Source organism: Pongo abelii, chromosome 1, assembly GCF_028885655.2.
Source record: "Pongo abelii isolate AG06213 chromosome 1, NHGRI_mPonAbe1-v2.0_pri, whole genome shotgun sequence".
Taxonomy (NCBI): domain Eukaryota; kingdom Metazoa; phylum Chordata; class Mammalia; order Primates; family Hominidae; genus Pongo; species Pongo abelii.
The window spans coordinates 132,760,729-132,778,041 of NC_071985.2; the positions used below are offsets into that span (position 1 = coordinate 132,760,729).

At 36.9% G+C, this 17,313-nt stretch overlaps 1 protein-coding gene across 3 annotated transcripts in view; it reads left to right on the top strand.

Moving 5' to 3' along the window:
* Positions 1–17,313, top strand: part of LRRC39 (leucine rich repeat containing 39) — a 20,380-nt gene continuing 3,067 nt past the window's right edge. For 2 of the 3 annotated variants that reach the window (XM_009247398.4, XM_063718388.1), the window contains exons 1-7: positions 1–153; positions 8,163–8,268; positions 9,306–9,462; positions 10,373–10,509; positions 12,429–12,574; positions 13,530–13,682; positions 16,204–16,343. In XM_009247398.4, the coding sequence (XP_009245673.2) occupies positions 41–153; positions 8,163–8,268; positions 9,306–9,462; positions 10,373–10,509; positions 12,429–12,574; positions 13,530–13,682; positions 16,204–16,343 (952 nt within the window). In that variant the 5' untranslated portion in view covers positions 1–40. Of the gene's footprint in view, positions 154–7,684; positions 8,056–8,162; positions 8,269–9,305; positions 9,463–10,372; positions 10,510–12,428; positions 12,575–13,529; positions 13,683–16,203; positions 16,344–17,313 lie in introns of those variants that run through there. The other variant, XM_054530830.2, reaches the window with a different exon arrangement.

Consider the following 17,313-nt stretch of genomic DNA (forward strand, 5'->3'; position numbering starts at 1 on the left):
CCTAATGAAGTTGGTGACTCTATGACAATGTGGAGAAATCATGACAGAAAATGTGGTTTGTACTGGGGCTGTCAATGCTGTAAAGGAAGTTTGGGAAAAAAGAATAAAGAAACTCAATGAAGACCTGAAGCGAGAGAAGGAATTTCAACACAAGTATGCTAAAACACATTTATTATTTTGAATTAGTGAAAATTCATATTATCATCACCATAAAAAAGAGCATTCTAAATGCCTTATTATTGAATTTGATATAGAATTTTATTTACTGAAAACTCAAAATATACTTAAAGAAAACAGCTGACTCAATTAAATTTGTCTATGCGATAGAAGTCACAAAAAATACAAATGTGAAAATAGTAGCTATCTTATACCCTCATAGGACTCTGTTTAACATTCATCAAAGTTTGATTAGTATCATACAGTCTAATTTTCAGGATTGTATGTTCAGCATTATATGCCCTAGGACCTAAAACAATATTTGGCAGTAGAAGGTACAGCAGATTCTCATTTGTTTGAATAGCCATGTGTTCTAGCCAGAGCTGCTGGATCACTTGATTCCTTGATCTGGGCTATATTTATTTGACTCTCATTTCCTCTGCCTCCATTTTATCTTACCCACTTTCCTGATTGGATATCTCCAAAAGGTATTCTACTAATCCTGCAAAAATAGTCCCTTTCCTCATAGATTCATATAGTTCCATACAATTCTCATTCATTGTCTCTTTCTATCATTATTATTATTATTATTATTATTTTTTTTTTGAAATAGAGTCTCACTCTGTCGCCCAGGCTGGAGAGCAATGGCATGATCTCAGCTCACTGCAACCTCCGCCTCCCAGATTCAAGTGATTCTCCCTGCCTCAGCCTCCCAAGTAGCTAGGATTACAGGCGCATGCCACCACACTCAGCTAATTTTTGTATTCTTAGTAGAGACAGGATTTCGCCATTTTGGCCAGGCTGGTCTTGAATTCCTGACCTCAGGTGATCCACCCACCTTGGCCTCCCAAAGTGCTGGGATTACAGGCATGAGCCACCATGCCAGGCCACTGCCTGTTTCTAAACATTAAATTACCAAATGTTATTTGCAAATGTCAGTTAACAAATAACAGAAAATTCAACTAAAGATGGTTTAAGTGATAGGGAAGTGAGGCTGTTCTGAAGATAGTCAATGCAAAGCCTCAACATCTTTTAAAAGTCAGCTTTTTCTTTTTTCACCTTCCGCTGTTAATCCCTGTGTCAGTCTGATCTTCAGATTAGCTTCCTTCAATGTTACAAGATGTCTGATGCACTTCCAGGCATCACAGCCAATCATCATTATGTTTTCAGAAAAGTGGAAACTATTTTTTTCTATTTCTTCTTTAAGAGTAAGGAAATCTTTCACAGAGGGTCCCCAACAAACCTCTCCCTCACTTCTCATTGGCCAGAATTGGATCATTTGTACACATCTAACCCAGTTACCTTCTAGGGGAATGAGACTGATTGGTTTAGACAAATTAAGATTCATCCCTGGTGTATTAGTCCGTTTTCATGCTGCTGATAAAGACATACCTGAAACTGGCTAATTTATAAAGGAAAGAGGCTTAATTGACTCACAGTTCCACATGGCTGGGGAGGCCTCACAATCGTGGTGGAAGATGAAGGAAGAGCAAAGGGACATCTTACATGGCAGCTGGCAAAGAGAGAATGAGAACCAAGTGAAAGGGGAAACCTCTTATAAAACCATTGTCTTGGTGATTAACATTTGGCTCCTCATTACTTATGCAAATTTCTGCAGCCAGCTTGAATTTCTCCTCAGAAAATGGGTTTTTCTTTTCTATCACATCCTCAGGCTGCAAATTTTCTGAGTTTTTATGCTCTGTTTCCCTTTTAAAACTGAATGCTTTTAACAGCACCCAAGTCACATCTTGAATGCTTTGCTTAGAAATGTCTTCCTTCAGATACCCTAAATCATCTTCTTCAAGTTCAAAGTTCCACAGATCTCTAGGGCAGGGGCAAAATGCTGCCATTCTCTTTGCTAAAACATAGCAAGAGTGACCTTTACTCCAGTTCCCAACAAGTTCCTCATCTCCATCTGCGATCACCTCAGCCTGGATTTCATTGTCCATATCATTATCAGCATTTTGGTCAAAGCCATTGAACAAGTCTCTAGGAAGTTCCAAACTTTCCCACATTTTCTTTTCTTCTTCTGAGCCATCCAGCTGTTCCAACCTCTGCCTGTTACCCAGTTCCAAAGTCACTTCCACATTTTTGGGTATCTTTACAGCAGTGCCCCACTCTATTGGTACCAATTTACTATTTTAGTCCATTTTCACACTGCTGATAAAGACATACCTGAGACTGGGTAATTTATAAAGAAAAGAGGTTTAATTGACTCACAGTTCCACATGGCTGGGGAGGCCTCACAATCATGGTGGAAGACAAAGGAAGAGCAAAGGGACATCTTACATGGCAGTCAGCAAAGAGAGAATGAGAACCAAATGAAAGGGGAATCCTCAGCCGGACATGGTGGCTCATGCCTGTAATCCCAGCACTTTGAGGGCTGAGGTGGGTGGATCACCTGAGGTCAGGAGTTTGAGACGAGCCTGACCAACATGGTGAAACTCCGTCTCTACTAAATACAAAAAATTAGTTGGGAGTGGTGGTGCGTGCCTGTAATCCCAGCTACTTGGGAGTCTGAGGCAGGAGAATTGCTTGAACCTGGGAGGCAGAGGTTGCAGTGAGCCAAGATTGCACCATTGCACTCCAGCCTGGACAACAAGAGTGAAACTCCATCTCAACAACAACAACAACAACAAAAAAAAAAAAAAAAAAAAAAAAAGAAAGGGGAAACCTCTTATAAAACCATCAGATCTTGGGAGAGAGAATGAGAACAGTATAAGGGAAACTGCCCCCATGATTCAATTATCTCCCACTGCGACCCTCCCACAACACGTGGGAATTATGGAAGCCACAATTCAAGATGAGATTTGGGTGGGGACATAGCCAAACCTTATCACCTGGATTACTTGGTAAACACTTGGACTTGGAAGCAATTGGTATTCTTCCAGTAAACAAGGGTGGGGGGCAAGAAGCTACTGATGAGCAATGATTTGTGTTGCTAAATATCTATAAAAACAAAAGATCTTGACAGGGAGGAATAATTTTTCCCACTTAGTTTTTAGTAAGTGTGCAGACATAGCAAGATTCGTGTTCAAAGTGGATTCTGCAAGGATAGAGAGGGAAGCCCAAGGTCAAGCCTGGTCAAGCAGAGGATGTGGAGCCTGACTAAAGTTTTGATAAAAGGGATCTTTGTCATTAATTAAGAATCACTTAATTTCAGAAATTTCAGAAGTTCTCTATATAGGAATAATGAGTGTGCAGTCTTGCCCTTACTTACTGCTTGTTCTTTTTTGGCATCATCTGTTTTATGATTAGGGAGGAGGATTCTCTGTTAGCAAAATGTAATTTCCAAAAGTTAAGTTAGACCAAAATCAGCTTCTACTTTTAGAAACATTACATGGAATTTGTGTAATGTAGTTTTTCAAAGCACCTTTCCCTTAATCTTAAAACAATTACATTGTAAAATCATTGTACGGTATTATAAAGCTTGGATTGTGGTTAAAATTAAGTATAAACTACTTTAAAAGTAAATTATATAGAGATCAAAGGTTAGGTTTAAAACCTGTAATATGACTAAATAAATAATTTTCCAGGTATGCTGGCTTGTGCCTGTAATCCCAGCACTTTGGCAGGCTGAGGTAGGAGGATCTCTTGAGCCCAACAAGTTTGAGACCAGACTGGGCAATATAGCAAGACCCCATCTCTAAAACAAAAAGTTAGCTGGGCATGGTGGCATGCACCTGTAGTCCCCATTACTTGGGAGGCAGAGGGGTGAGGCGGGAGGATCGATTGTGCCCTGGAGGTCAAGGCTGCAGTAAGTCACAATCACACCCACTGCACTCCAGCCTGGGCGTCAGAGCAAGACACTGTCTCATTAAAAAAAGAAAAGAAAAAAATTAATAAATAAACAACCATAACTGATGCAAAATGGTAAGAATCTGAGAGACCTTTTAAATTGAGACAGAGAAGCTGATTGCCAGAGAAAAGGCTAACTGGAAAATTCATAGAAATTTAAAACTGACCAAGGGTAACCCAAAGAAATGTCCTTAACTTTTTTACTCTGCTCTGAAATAAAGCAGTGTTTCTCAAACTTGTCTTTGTAGGAATCCCGTAGGGATCTTATTAAAATCGCTTCTGGGTTAGTAAGTCTGGAGTAGGGCCAACAGTCTGGATTTCTAACAAGCTCCCAGGAGACAATGATGCTGCTGTTCTGCAAATCACACTGAGTGGCAAGGAAGTAGACAAAAGAAGCAGATTTGAAAGGGGTCAGTACACAGGCAAGGGGTAAGAAGGGTAAGAATGTAATCTAATGCTGCTTCTTTCAGTTAAAAGTGGCTAGAGCTTTAGCTAAAAAATGAAAGAAAAAAAAAGCCTACAGTTTAAACAGAAATTGTGTTTTCTCCCTTTTGATGCCAAGCTCCTTGAAAAAATCAAGTACTTAGGTAATGGTTGGTGTGGCAATATCGGAAAAAGGCCTTATTCTACAATAAAACTTGTAGAATCTAATTTTATTTTATTTTTTCTTTTAGAGACAGAGTCTCACTCTGTCACCTAGGCTGGAGTGTATTGGTGCAATCTTGGCTCACTGCAACCTCTGCCTCCTGGGTTCAAGTGATTCTCCTGCCTCAGCCTCCCGAATAGCTGGGATTACAGGCCCACACCACCATGCCCAGCTAATTTTTGTATTTCTAGTGGAGACGGGGTTTTACCATGTTGGCCAGCTGGTCTCAAACTCCTAACCTCAAGTGATCCACCTGCTTTGACCTCACAAAGTGTTGGGATTACAAGCGTGAGCCACCACACCCGGCCTCAAAAGGGTTTTAGAAGAGTTATAAAATTTCGATTAGAGACCTGAAAGAATATCAAGATTAAAATAAGCAGTTTCACACCTGTAATCCCAGTGCTTTGGGAGGCTGAGGCGGGAGGATTGCTTGAGCTCAGGAGTTCGAGATCAGACTGGGCAACATAGAGACGGCCTTTCTCAATTTTTTTTTTTTTTTTTTTTTAGAAAAAGCTGTATAGGAATTAGAGAATATTGAGCTGGCAAATACATAGATATCATTTAATTATAACCTCACGTTTTATAGGTAAGGCCCACAGGTGGAGGATGTCTTGCTCAAGGTAACCAAATTAATAAATGGTATATTCTGGACTTAGATCATAAAAATACAGAACCAGAAAGAATTTAGCGATCATTACAGAGATGGAAATAGATTTTTCTAATAATAGCCTGACCGTAAACTCAGTAAGGACAGAGCTTTTTTATCTCCAATGTCTAGTACTTGGCTATAATGGTTACTGGATTAATTCCTTAAGTTAAAGGTCAAGGAATAAGATTCCTAATTTACTTGTTACTAAATCTTGCTCTGAATTTCATTTCTTTCTTAGTAATAATTAATAACCATTAAGCCCATTGTTTGAATAGTTCTATTTTTATAATAAGTGATATAATTGAATAGCTGACATTACACATTTTTTCTCAGTTATCCACATCTATGGGAAGCTTAGCTGTTTAGATCAGAAGGCCACACATATCCCACTGCCACAGGGCACCTGTTAGCAGATTAAATTTTAGGCAAGTGATAGATTAAAATACACAGATACTAAGAGAAGTATTTTACAAACCCAAATACTTAAAGACAGCAAATTCAACACTTTGTTTACTTTTGGCTTTCTGTTCATTAAAATAAAATTCTTATTGAAGATCAGTTAATATGCAAAATTGCTAAAAATATGTATTAACTCTCAGAATGTCAAGAGATTTCTGGCAAACAAATGCTCAAATTAGTTAAACTTCATGCTTTGAGGACTGCTTATATTTATTATGTATCCTTTTAATAGGCTAAAATTTCAAAATTTTCAATTCTAAACTTACTCTCTTTTTCATGAGTGAATAATTTTCTGGGATAGAAATAGCTTTTTGCAAAAGGTTTTCCAGTTTCCTTTTTTTTTTTTTTTTTTTTTTTTTGAGATAGTCTCGCTCTGTTGCCCAGGCTGGAGTAAAGTGGTGCAATCTTGGCTCACTGCAACCTTTGCATCCCAGGTTCAAGCAATTCTCCTGCCTTATCCTTCCTAGTAGCTGGGACTACAGGCACGCATCACCACACCCAGCTAATTTTTGTATGTTTAGTAGAGATGGGGTTTCACCATGTTGGCCAGGATGGTGTCGAACTCCACCCGCCTCAGCATTCTAAAAGTGCTGGGATTATAGGCATGAGCCACCATGCCTGGCTGGTTTTCCAGTTTCTAGTTTGCATTTTTCTAGTTTGAGATCATTCTTATGTTTGCAATAGATCAAAAGTCAATAGGAATGTGCTTCAGAATGACAAAGATTTTATACATTTTTATATGTAAAAAGTAAAGACCAGATAAAATTAACATGTAGTAAGATGAAATTGAATTCTGAAGTTGAACTGTATTCTTTGCAAGCCATTACAAAGTCTATTAAATATCTATAGATTATTCACCAGGAAAATGCAAATCAAACCCACAATCAGATACCATTCACCCCCACTAGATGGCTATAATAAAAAAGAGGGACAATAGCAAATATTGGTGAGGATGTGAAGAAATCAGAACCTTGATATGCCACTGGTGGGAATGTAAAATGGTGCAGCCATTTTGGAAACAGCTTGGCAGTTTCTGAAAATGTTAAACATAGCCAGGCACGGTGGTTCACGCCTGTAATCCCAGCACTTTGGGTGGCCAAGGCAGGCGGGTTGCTTGAATTTAGGAGTTTGAGACCAGCCTGGGCAACATGGCAAAACCCTGTCTCCACAAACAATACAAAAATTAGCTGGGCATGGTGGAGCATGCTTGTAGTCCCAGCTACTCAGGAGGCTGAAGTGGGAGGATCACTTGTGCCTGGGAGGTTGAAGCTGCAGTGAGCTGTGATGGTGCCACTGCACTCCTGCCTGGATGACAGAGCGAGACTTTGTCTCAAAAAAGGAAAAATGTTAAACATAAAAGTTACCATATGACTCAGCAATTCTACTCCTAGGAATATAGCCAAGAAAAATGAAAACATGGTCACACAAAAATTTGTACATCAATATTTATAGCAGCATTATTCCAAATAGCCAATAGTGGAATTAACCCAATTCCATCAGTTGATGAATTGATAAACAAAATGTGGTAGATCCATACAGAGGAATCATTCTGCCACAAAAAGAAGTGAAGTACTAATACATGCTACAGCATGGATGAACTTTGAAAAAAACGATGCTAAGTGAAAGAAGCAGACACAAAGGCTATTTATTGTATGATCACATTTAAATAAAGTGTCCAGGATAGGAAAATCCATATACAAAAAGTAGATTAGTGATTACCAAGAGGTATGAGAGGGAAGAATGGAGAGTGACTGCTAATGGGTATGGAGTTTCCTTTTTGAGTGATAAAATGCTTTGGTATTAGATAGTGATGATAGTTGCACAAATCTGTGAATATACCAAAATTTACTGAATTGTGTACTTAAAAAAGTAATTTTTATAGTATGTGTATCAGACCTCAAAAAAGCTATTATTAATAAAATCTATAGAGTTATGATACTTTTTAAAATTTTAAAAGTAGGGCATTTGTGGTACTAATCATATTTATAATTCTTGCAAAATAAGTTATTGTCTGATTTCCAGGTACCAATAGTCAAATGGTTGTTTTTGACAGGTCATTTAAAAATATATATATATAAAAGTGGCTGGGTGCAGTGGCTTACACGTGTAATCCCAACACTTTGGGAGGCTGAGGCTGGTGGATCACAAGGTCAGGAGTTTGAGACCAGCCTGGCCAACATGGTGAAAACCCATCTCTACTAAAAATACAAAAAATTAGCCGGGTGTGGTGGCGGATGCCTGTAATCCTGGCTACTCAGGATTCTGAGGCAGGAGAATCACTTGAAACTGGAAGGCAGAGGTTGCAGTGGGCTGAGATCGGGCCACTGCACTGCAGCCTGGGCAAAAGGTGAAACTCCATCTCAAAAATAAATAAATAAATATAAATATATATATATAAAGTGAATGCCACTTATGTAATTGTCTACGAACTAAAATGATTTCCTGGTTTCCTAGGCTAGTGCGGATCTGGGAAGAACGAGTAAGCTTAACCAAGCTAAGAGAAAAGGTCACCAGGGAAGATGGAAGAGTCATTTTGAAGATAGAAAAAGAGGAATGGAAGGTAAGATTTTATAGAATATTTGATTTTCCACATTTTGCATTTTGTGAGTCAATTGAGAGAATGATTCTGAGACTGTGTAATTAAGACTAGAATAGTTGGAAACTAATTTAAAAAATACACCAAATGAATTTGAGCAACATGAGCAACTGAAAAGAAACACAACTTCACAATTATTTTGCAAAAGTTCAGTTTGCTTCCACCCTGCCTAAACCTCAATCATTTGTGATATTTCTCCTATTAATACTTCTTATAGCAACCTCTCATTTCCCATAAAAAAAGATAACCAGCTGCCTAATAAAAATAATATTGCTTTTCCAAAGAAATGCTCAATTAATGGAATGGAAATAATAGTATTTTCAGCGGGTCTACCACCTAACTCATATTCTTTCTTCCCCTTACACACAAACTCACAGTTGGTTAACTATATTAGGCACACTCTAATTTTTACAAGAGCTTCTAACCCTTGGGTCAGTGTTTGTTTTTATGTTTTATGTCGGTGTTTGTCAGAGTTAGCTCCTTTATATTCTCTACTGGCTATTTTAGGCTGAAAGGGAAACGGCACAGAGTTCACAATAGTTGAAACTCTTAAGATTCTCAAATTAAAAAATAAATTTTTAAAAATATTCATATATTTCAAAACAGAAGTGGAAAAGCAGTTTGAATTATTGATTGAAATTATTTTTTTGGATTGTCTCATTTTCAATAACATATATGTACTTTAGGAAAGCCTAATACTGCATAACAGAATCATCAGGACATACTGGATGTGTGTACATTATTGATCAAAATATTTTTGTTTATTCTATCATGATTGGGGTTTGCAGGTTTAGCCAAAAAAAAAAAAGAAAAAGAAAAAGAAAAAAAAAAAGATCTTAAAACCCGGAAGTCACACAAAGCACCTGGAAAAGTAACCCATTAAGGAAAACAAATTCCAAATATTCCAAAGTGCTTGTATAAGTCAAATTTCACATTCCAGGGTGGCGTGATACTAAAACAATTTAAGTAATATACAACAACCATCATTTCTTTTGCTGTAGACCCTCCCTTCTTCTCTGCTGAAACTGAATCAACTACAGGAATGGCAACTTCATAGAACTGGTTTGCTGAAAATTCCTGAATTCATTGGAAGATTCCAGAACCTCATTGTGTTAGATTTATCTCGAAACACAATTTCAGAGATACCTCCAGGGATTGGTAAGAAAGATTACTTTTAGTCCTGTGCTATTTTATCCACCTGCAGATGTGCTTTTTATTAAGATTTTTTTGGATACATGGAATAAAGACCTCTTTATACAGCCCTCAACCTTGAGAAATTTTAAACATTTAATCTAAATTGAAGCTTCTAGAGGATTCAAGTTTCTGGATCTACTGAGGTGATTCAAGATGAGATTTCAATGAGAGAAAAGCCTCTTTGGAAATATCCTGTAGATTCTCGGAACAATATTGTCGGCTCAGCTATTCCTCTTAGGAAACAACAGGTTGAAGGCAATAAAGCAAAACAAGAAGATTCCTCAAATGGGGAAAAAAAAAATCCAAATAGAAAATTGCTGAGGATTTTGTGTAGATAAAACAGAATGAAAATAGTTCTGGATTTTTTTTTTTTTCCTATTGCACGGATAAACTTGTCCCTTGTTTGAAGAAGGGACAGGACACAGACTGGGAAAAGGGAAGACACTAAGAAGTCCGAATTTGCCAATACAAAACTGGCAAGTAAGTTATGCTGTAGAGCGGGCGCGGTGGCTCACGCCTGTAATCCCAACACTTTGGGAAGCCAAGGTGGGCGGATCACGAGGTCAGGAGATCGAGACCATCCTGGCTAACACGGTGAAACCCCGTCTCTACTAAAAATACAAAAAATTAGCCAGGCGCGGTGGCGGGCACCTATAGTCCCAGCTACTCCGGAGGCTGAGGCAGGAAAATGGCGTGAACCCGGGAGGCGGAGCTTGCAGTGAGCCGAGATAGCACCACTGCACTCCAGCCTGGGCGAAAGAGCGAGATTCCATCTCAAAAAAAAAAAAAAAAAAGAAGTTATGCTGTAATACCTTAAAAACTATAAAGATTATTTTATATCCAACTCCTCTCTATTGTATATTATTTTTTATAGGACTGCTTACTAGACTTCAGGAACTGATTCTCAGCTACAACAAAATCAAGACTGTCCCCAAGGAACTAAGTAATTGTGCCAGCTTGGAGAAACTAGAACTGGCTGTTAACAGAGATATATGTGATCTTCCACAAGAGGTTAGAAAGATATAAATGCCTATGATTGTATTTTCCATCTGCAGTAGTTGACCTCTCAATGTGTGGTTGTTAACAATAATAAAACTAATGAGAAAATTCTATGTATTTCAGAAAAAATATTTAGAGAAAACCAGTTCCTTAAGTATAATGCAGGTTTTTAATTGGAGAAAGATTTAGTGTAAAAGATACTTCTATTATTATCACAGTACTGACATCATTTGTTAAACTGTGATCTCCTTGAAGGCCAGGATGAGAGTTGTATTACAGTCTCAGAATTGAGGGCAGAGCCTAGGTTGTAGTGATTACTTAAATGCTTTTTGAATTAATAAATGGTTATCATAAAGCACAGACAATGTGGTGATAGCAATGGGACTGGAATGCCTCCAAACTTTGATTTGGTATGATGTCTTGTTATTGGTCAAACCAAATTGATCATATAAAAATAAAGACATTTGTATTACTTTTTGAAAATATTTGATGCTCTTAGAATCAGTGAAGAAGTTTCCATGGTGCTTTGGCTTTGAAAACAATGACTTTACAAGATAAAAGTTAAGAAAAATAATAAAATAAAATAGACTATTCCCTTCTCCCACTTTATCTTAATTAGTATATCAGACTTTTCTTCCAAACCAGCAAACTTGTCACCAACAATTGTTGTTCTTGCAAATAAAACATAGTATATACGTATACATTATATCTTCTAATAGTTCAATTTAATGAAATGTATACCCTTGTGTATTAGTCTGTTCTCACACTGCTGATAAAGACGTACTCAAGACTGGGTAATTAATAAAGAAAAAGAGGTTTAATGGACTCAGTTTCACGTGGCTGGGGAGACCTCACAATCACGGCAGAAGGTGAAAGGCACGTCTTACATGGTGGCAAGAGAGAATGAGAACCAAGTGCAAAGGGAAACCCCTCATAAAACCATCAGATCTCATGAGGCTTATTCACTACCATGAGAACAGTATGGGGGAAACCATCCCCATGATTCAATTGTTTCCCACCAGGTCCCTCCCACAACACATGGGAATTATGGGAGGTACAATTCAAGATGAAATTTGGGTGGGGACACAGCCAAACCATATCACTTTGCATACAATAAAAATGATAATCATATGGATAATTTCTTACACATACAAGAGGGCCAATAAATATTTTATTTCTAATTCATGTGTTTTTGTTTCTGAGTTGGCTCCATCATCATAAAAGCTATGTGATTTTGTACAGTCTATTAACCAGTCTTTTTTTGAGACAGAGTCAAACTCTTTTGCCCAGGTTGGAGTACAGTGGTGTGATTCTGGCTCACTGCAGCCTCAACCTCCCGGGCCCAAGCAATACTCCCACTTCAGCCTCCTAAGTAGCTGGGACCACAGGCTTGTGCCACCATGCCCGGCTAATTTTTAAATTATTTTGTAGAGACAGGGTCTCACTATGTTGCCCAGGCTGGTCTCAAACTCCTGGACTGAAGTGATCCTCCTAACTACCAAATTGCCTACCAAAATGCTAGGATTATAAGGCATGAGCTACCCCTTTCCTCCACCACTATTATTTGGAAGTTAAATGTTGAGTTTTCCCATACAATTCTCAACTACTGGATCAAAGGAAAACATGATAATGGGTGCTTACTCTCAGTGAAAACAAGGTTTTGCCAGGCACATTCTATAAACCCTGGAACCTGGTTATTACGAAAGATAAATTTTCTTCAAATAGATGAACTTTCTATGAGAGTTTTCCACTTCCCTGGAGGTTATTTAGCTTTGTATTTATTTTTAATTTGTTGCGGACTACTATGACTAAAAAAGCCCAAGTAAAATATTAACATTCCTGGATGTGAAATATCTCCTTTACCAATGTGAGTCTTTTAAGTAGTTTACATTGTGGACATTTATTTTGAAAAACCTTGCTTTCTTCTTCAGCTCAGCAATCTGCTAAAACTTACTCACCTTGATCTGAGTATGAACCGCTTTACTACAATCCCTCTTGCTGTGTTGAGTATGCCTGCCCTTGAGTGGCTGGACATGGGAAGCAACAAACTTGAACAACTTCCTGATACTATAGAAAGGTAAAAGAAATAACTCTTTATGCTAATGATAAAAGTCTTGAAACCTCTTATGAAAAATAAGCAAGACAAATGGGATCTCAAGCATAATCAATCACAATAGGTCCAACTAGTTTGAAATACACTGTTTTAACAGAATATTTTCATTTGTTCCAAGTAAGTAAAAGGGTTTGGGAAGAAGAAAAAAACTGGCTTTTTTCAAGTGATCCACCTACCTCAGCCTCCCAAAGTTCTGGGATTACATGCACGAGCCACCACGCCTGGCCAAAAGTGTCTGACTGAGAAATTAACAAGAATATGACACAATAACTACCTTGCTTAGTATATTCCAAGCACTTCTATGAACTTTACAAGTGGATGAAGAAACTAATGTTAGCTAACTTGCTCAAGTTAGTAAGTGGGCAAGCTAGGATTTGAACCTAGGCAGCCTGGCCCCAGAGTCCATGATGTTACACATTATGCATACTGCTTTGCTATAAATGGGCATATTCATCATTTGATTGTTCTCCTAAGACTCTAACTCAGATTAGGTAACATTTACAGTAGTTCTTCAAGAAATCCTATGAGAATAGTGAAAGAATTCTAGAATATGTTGATTTGATTTCATTTTTATTGCCATATGATAAGAGAGTTGTACTGTAGAGATGAACTTCCTGATGTGGTTTCTCTAATAACCAGGTAATGTGTTGTCAGTTAACTCAATAAGTACACTGGTTAAAGATGTTGTAAAAGACAACATTTGATTTTTAATATAAGAACCAAAGGCTGGGTGCAGTGGCTCACGCCTGTAATCCCAGCACTTTAGGAGGCTGAGAGGGGAGGATAGCCTGAGCTTAGGAGTTCGAGACCATCGTGGGCAACATGATAAGACCCCTACCTCTTAAAATTATTTGTTAAAACTCCAAAACCAATGTTTTCATATTATATGTAATTAATTGTATAAACCTTAATTTTTCAGAATGCAAAATCTACATACATTATGGCTGCAACGAAATGAAATAACATGCTTGCCTCAAACAATCAGCAATATGAAAAATCTGGGTACTCTTGTTCTCAGCAACAATAAACTGCAAGATATTCCAGTATGCATGGAAGAAATGGCAAATCTGAGGTAAAAAGTTGTGGGCACAAAACTGAAAAACCTTGCTTTCTTTCTGGCTGCAGAAAAAAGTAATGTAGAGAAATTGTTATTAATAAATTTCCGTTGTTATTTATATGAATGGATATCTTAAAAATCTTTTCCGATGTTGAAATTCTATAATTTGATGAATAGCATTCATATAACACTGGTCTATTCAAGAAAGAATCCTTAAAACTAAAGCAGTTTGGGATTTATCAGCTTTAAGAAATGTCCTCCATTTTAGATGTTTATCAAAGGTCTTTTATGTGGAAGAAAGTAAATGTATGAAATAATAAATGTGTGACATTTATGGATAATGTTGGCTCTGAACAAACTTTTGAAAACTTGGTTGACAAAATTTTCAATCAACTGAAAAAAAGCATGACTTGAAATCTCTGAATGCCTTGGTTCTCAGTATTATCATTCTTTATTGAATTTGTTTTTTATTAAAATATGTAGTTTTTAAGACTTTTTTTCTCACAGTATTATGTAATTTTTTAGCATGGGTAGATGGGAGTGTCACTTGTATGTTATCATACAGCTGACATGTATTTTTGTCTATTCTTTATTATCTTATTTTCATGCTATGTATGTACCATAACCAACCTATTGCCTATGAGAAACATGTAAGATAAAATATTTACAGCCATTGTTACAAGTTTATAGTGTATTTTTCTATCTTGTTTTACATGTATGTTATATAACATTCAAAAGGAATTTTTTTCTTGAGAAAATGATACAAAATGCAAAATCCACAATTTTGATAACTGAAAATTGCCAATTGTTTTGCAGTACTTTATTATATTGGGTGTCTTGTCTTTTTTCGGCTTTTAGTTAGCTAATGAATGAATACATTAGACATTTTTGGGTTTTAGCTGGGATTTTACATAGCTTGCATTTTAATTCTTTGGTTCTTTGCTGTTTGTATTAACCCATAGCATTATTTTAATAAATGTTATAATACCAACCTAAAAAAAAAGGAAATGTCCTCCGTTGGTGACATTTTCATGAAAATTATACAGCTAAAAAAACTTCATTCACAACATAAAAATCAAAAGCATAAAAGTGTTTATTTCCTAATAAGTACAAAGGGACACAATTATGTTACTGATAGAAAGCAGACATATTAGTCGGGAGTGGTGGTGCATGCCTATAACAGCTACTCGGGAGGCTGAGGCTGGAGGATTGCTTGAGCCCAGGAGTTCGAGGTTGCAGTGAGCCAAGATTGCGCCACTGTACTCCAGCTTGGGAAACAGAGACTATTTCTTAAAAACAAACAAACAAACAAACAACCACTAGATATAACTTTTTACTAAGTACCATCAAAACTCTGTCAAGTATTTTTTCTTTTTAAAAATTATTTTAGATTATTTTAGGTTGCTTGTATGTCTTCTTTTGGGAAATGTCTGTTCATGTCCTTTGCCCGCTTGTGGGGTTGGTTTTTTTCTTGTTGTTTGAATTCTTTGTAGATTCTGGATATTAGTTCTTTGTCAGATGTATAATTTACATATATTTTCTCCCATTCTGTAGGTTGTCTATTAACTCTGTTGATTATTACTTTTGCTGTGCAGAAGTTTTTCTAATTAAATCTCATTTGTCTATTTTTGGTTTTGTTATGTTTGCTTTTGAGGTCTTCATCATAAATTCTTCGCCTAGGCCAATGTCCAGAAGAGTTTTTCCTAGGATTTCTTCTAGGATTTTTACTGTTTCAGATGTGACATTTAAGTTTTAACCCATCTTGAAAGCTCCCTCAAGTATTTTTCTTCCAAAGCTTAATCTTCTAACAATTAAGAGAATACCCACTAAAACCCAAAACTTCCATAACAAAATAATTCATTTATTCACTTGTTCAGCAACTACCTGCCTTGTACTGGGTGGTGAAGACACAATGATAAGTAAGATGGAGGTATATAAAATATGCAGAAACTAAGTTCATAGCACTAATTTTATATTTAAGATATGTTAAAATTGCTCTTAGAAGTTAAGCTGTATTGCATTAAATATATGCTGTAGGCCAGGTGCGGTGGCTCACACCTGTAATCCCAGCACTTTAGGAGGCTGAGGCAGGCAGATCACTTGAGGCCAGGAGTTCGAGACCAGCCTGACCAATATGGCAAAACCCTGTCTCTACTAAAAATACAAAAATTGGCCGGGCGTCATGGTGTGCACCTCTAGTTCCAGCTACTTGGGAGGCTGAGGCACAAGAATCACTTGAACCCAGGAGGTGGAGGGTGCCATGAGTCCAGATCGTGCCACTACACTCCAGCCTGTGCAACTAGACTAACAGTTGCTTTTATAAGCTTTGAAAGTAAGCTGTCTAAAGCTAGCGTTTTTTTTCTCTTACGAAAAAAACACAGATTCTTGAGATATATCACATCTCACCAAGGTGTTCAGTTATTGAAACCAGTTAAAAACGAGTAATTTAGTATATTATCATTTGACCTTTCTCCAGGGAAATAAATGTACACTTCCATGACACCTATAAAAATACTGGTTTTTGATGAACTTCTAGGTTTGTCAACTTCAGAGACAACCCACTGAAATTGGAAGTATTACTTCCTCCCAATGAAGGCACAGATGAAGAAGACGAACGGGAATTATTTGGCCTTCAGTTTATGCACACTTACATACAAGAGTCACGGAGAAGAGCAGGTATAAGATTTGTATATAACACAGATTAAATGTTTTTTGGTAGAGTAATGTGTGTATCACTAACTGCTGCCTTTTGATGAATTCGTTTATATATTTCTCATTCCATCTTAAGTTTTCTGTCAAATTCTGTTCTCTTAGTCAATATTGTGGGAAGAAAAAAAGTGAAATGGAGAGAGAGGTTTTAAAGATATTCAAAGTCTTTCAAATGGGGGAAGGAAATAAATCCTTTGGCTAAGCATCTGAAGTAAAACCAAGTGAGTGAAGACATGATTCTTAAAGCTTTGCTACCTCATTCTACCAGCTTGCCACACACAGCAGTTTGACCACGAACTGACCTTCCCTGTCATTCCATAAATAGAAAAAAAAAATTTACCTAGGGATGAAAAATATTAAGAGAACACAGTTTTTTGTTTTTTTTAAGAGATGAGGTCTTACTATGTTGCCCAGGCTGGAGTGCAGTGGCTATTCAAAGGCACAATCATAGCTCTGTAGCCTTGAACTCCTGGGCTCAAGAGATCATCCTACCTCAGCCTGTGGAGTAACTGGGGCTATCAGTGCATGCCACCACATCTGGCTGAGAATACAGATTTTAATCAACAATGTGTGAGGTTTTGATACAGAGATTTCAATCACTTAGTCTCTGATAATTAATTAAGGAGGGCCTTTAAGCTAAACCAAGATCGGGGAAGAGGACAAAGTGCACAATTAATTTGTTAATAAAAACTAATAGTAATAGAAATTATAGTCTTATAATTTTAAAATGTTAAGAGTTTTTAACTTAAAAGGTAGATTTTAGTTCAACTTAATGCAACAACTACAAAGTGCACAACTATTTGTTAATAAAAACTAATAATAGTAATAGAAATTATAGTCTTATAATTTTAAAATGTTAAGTTTTTAACTTAAAAGGTGGATTTTAGTTCAACTTAATGCAACAACTAGTTTGAAAAATGAATATAACCAAGAAGAC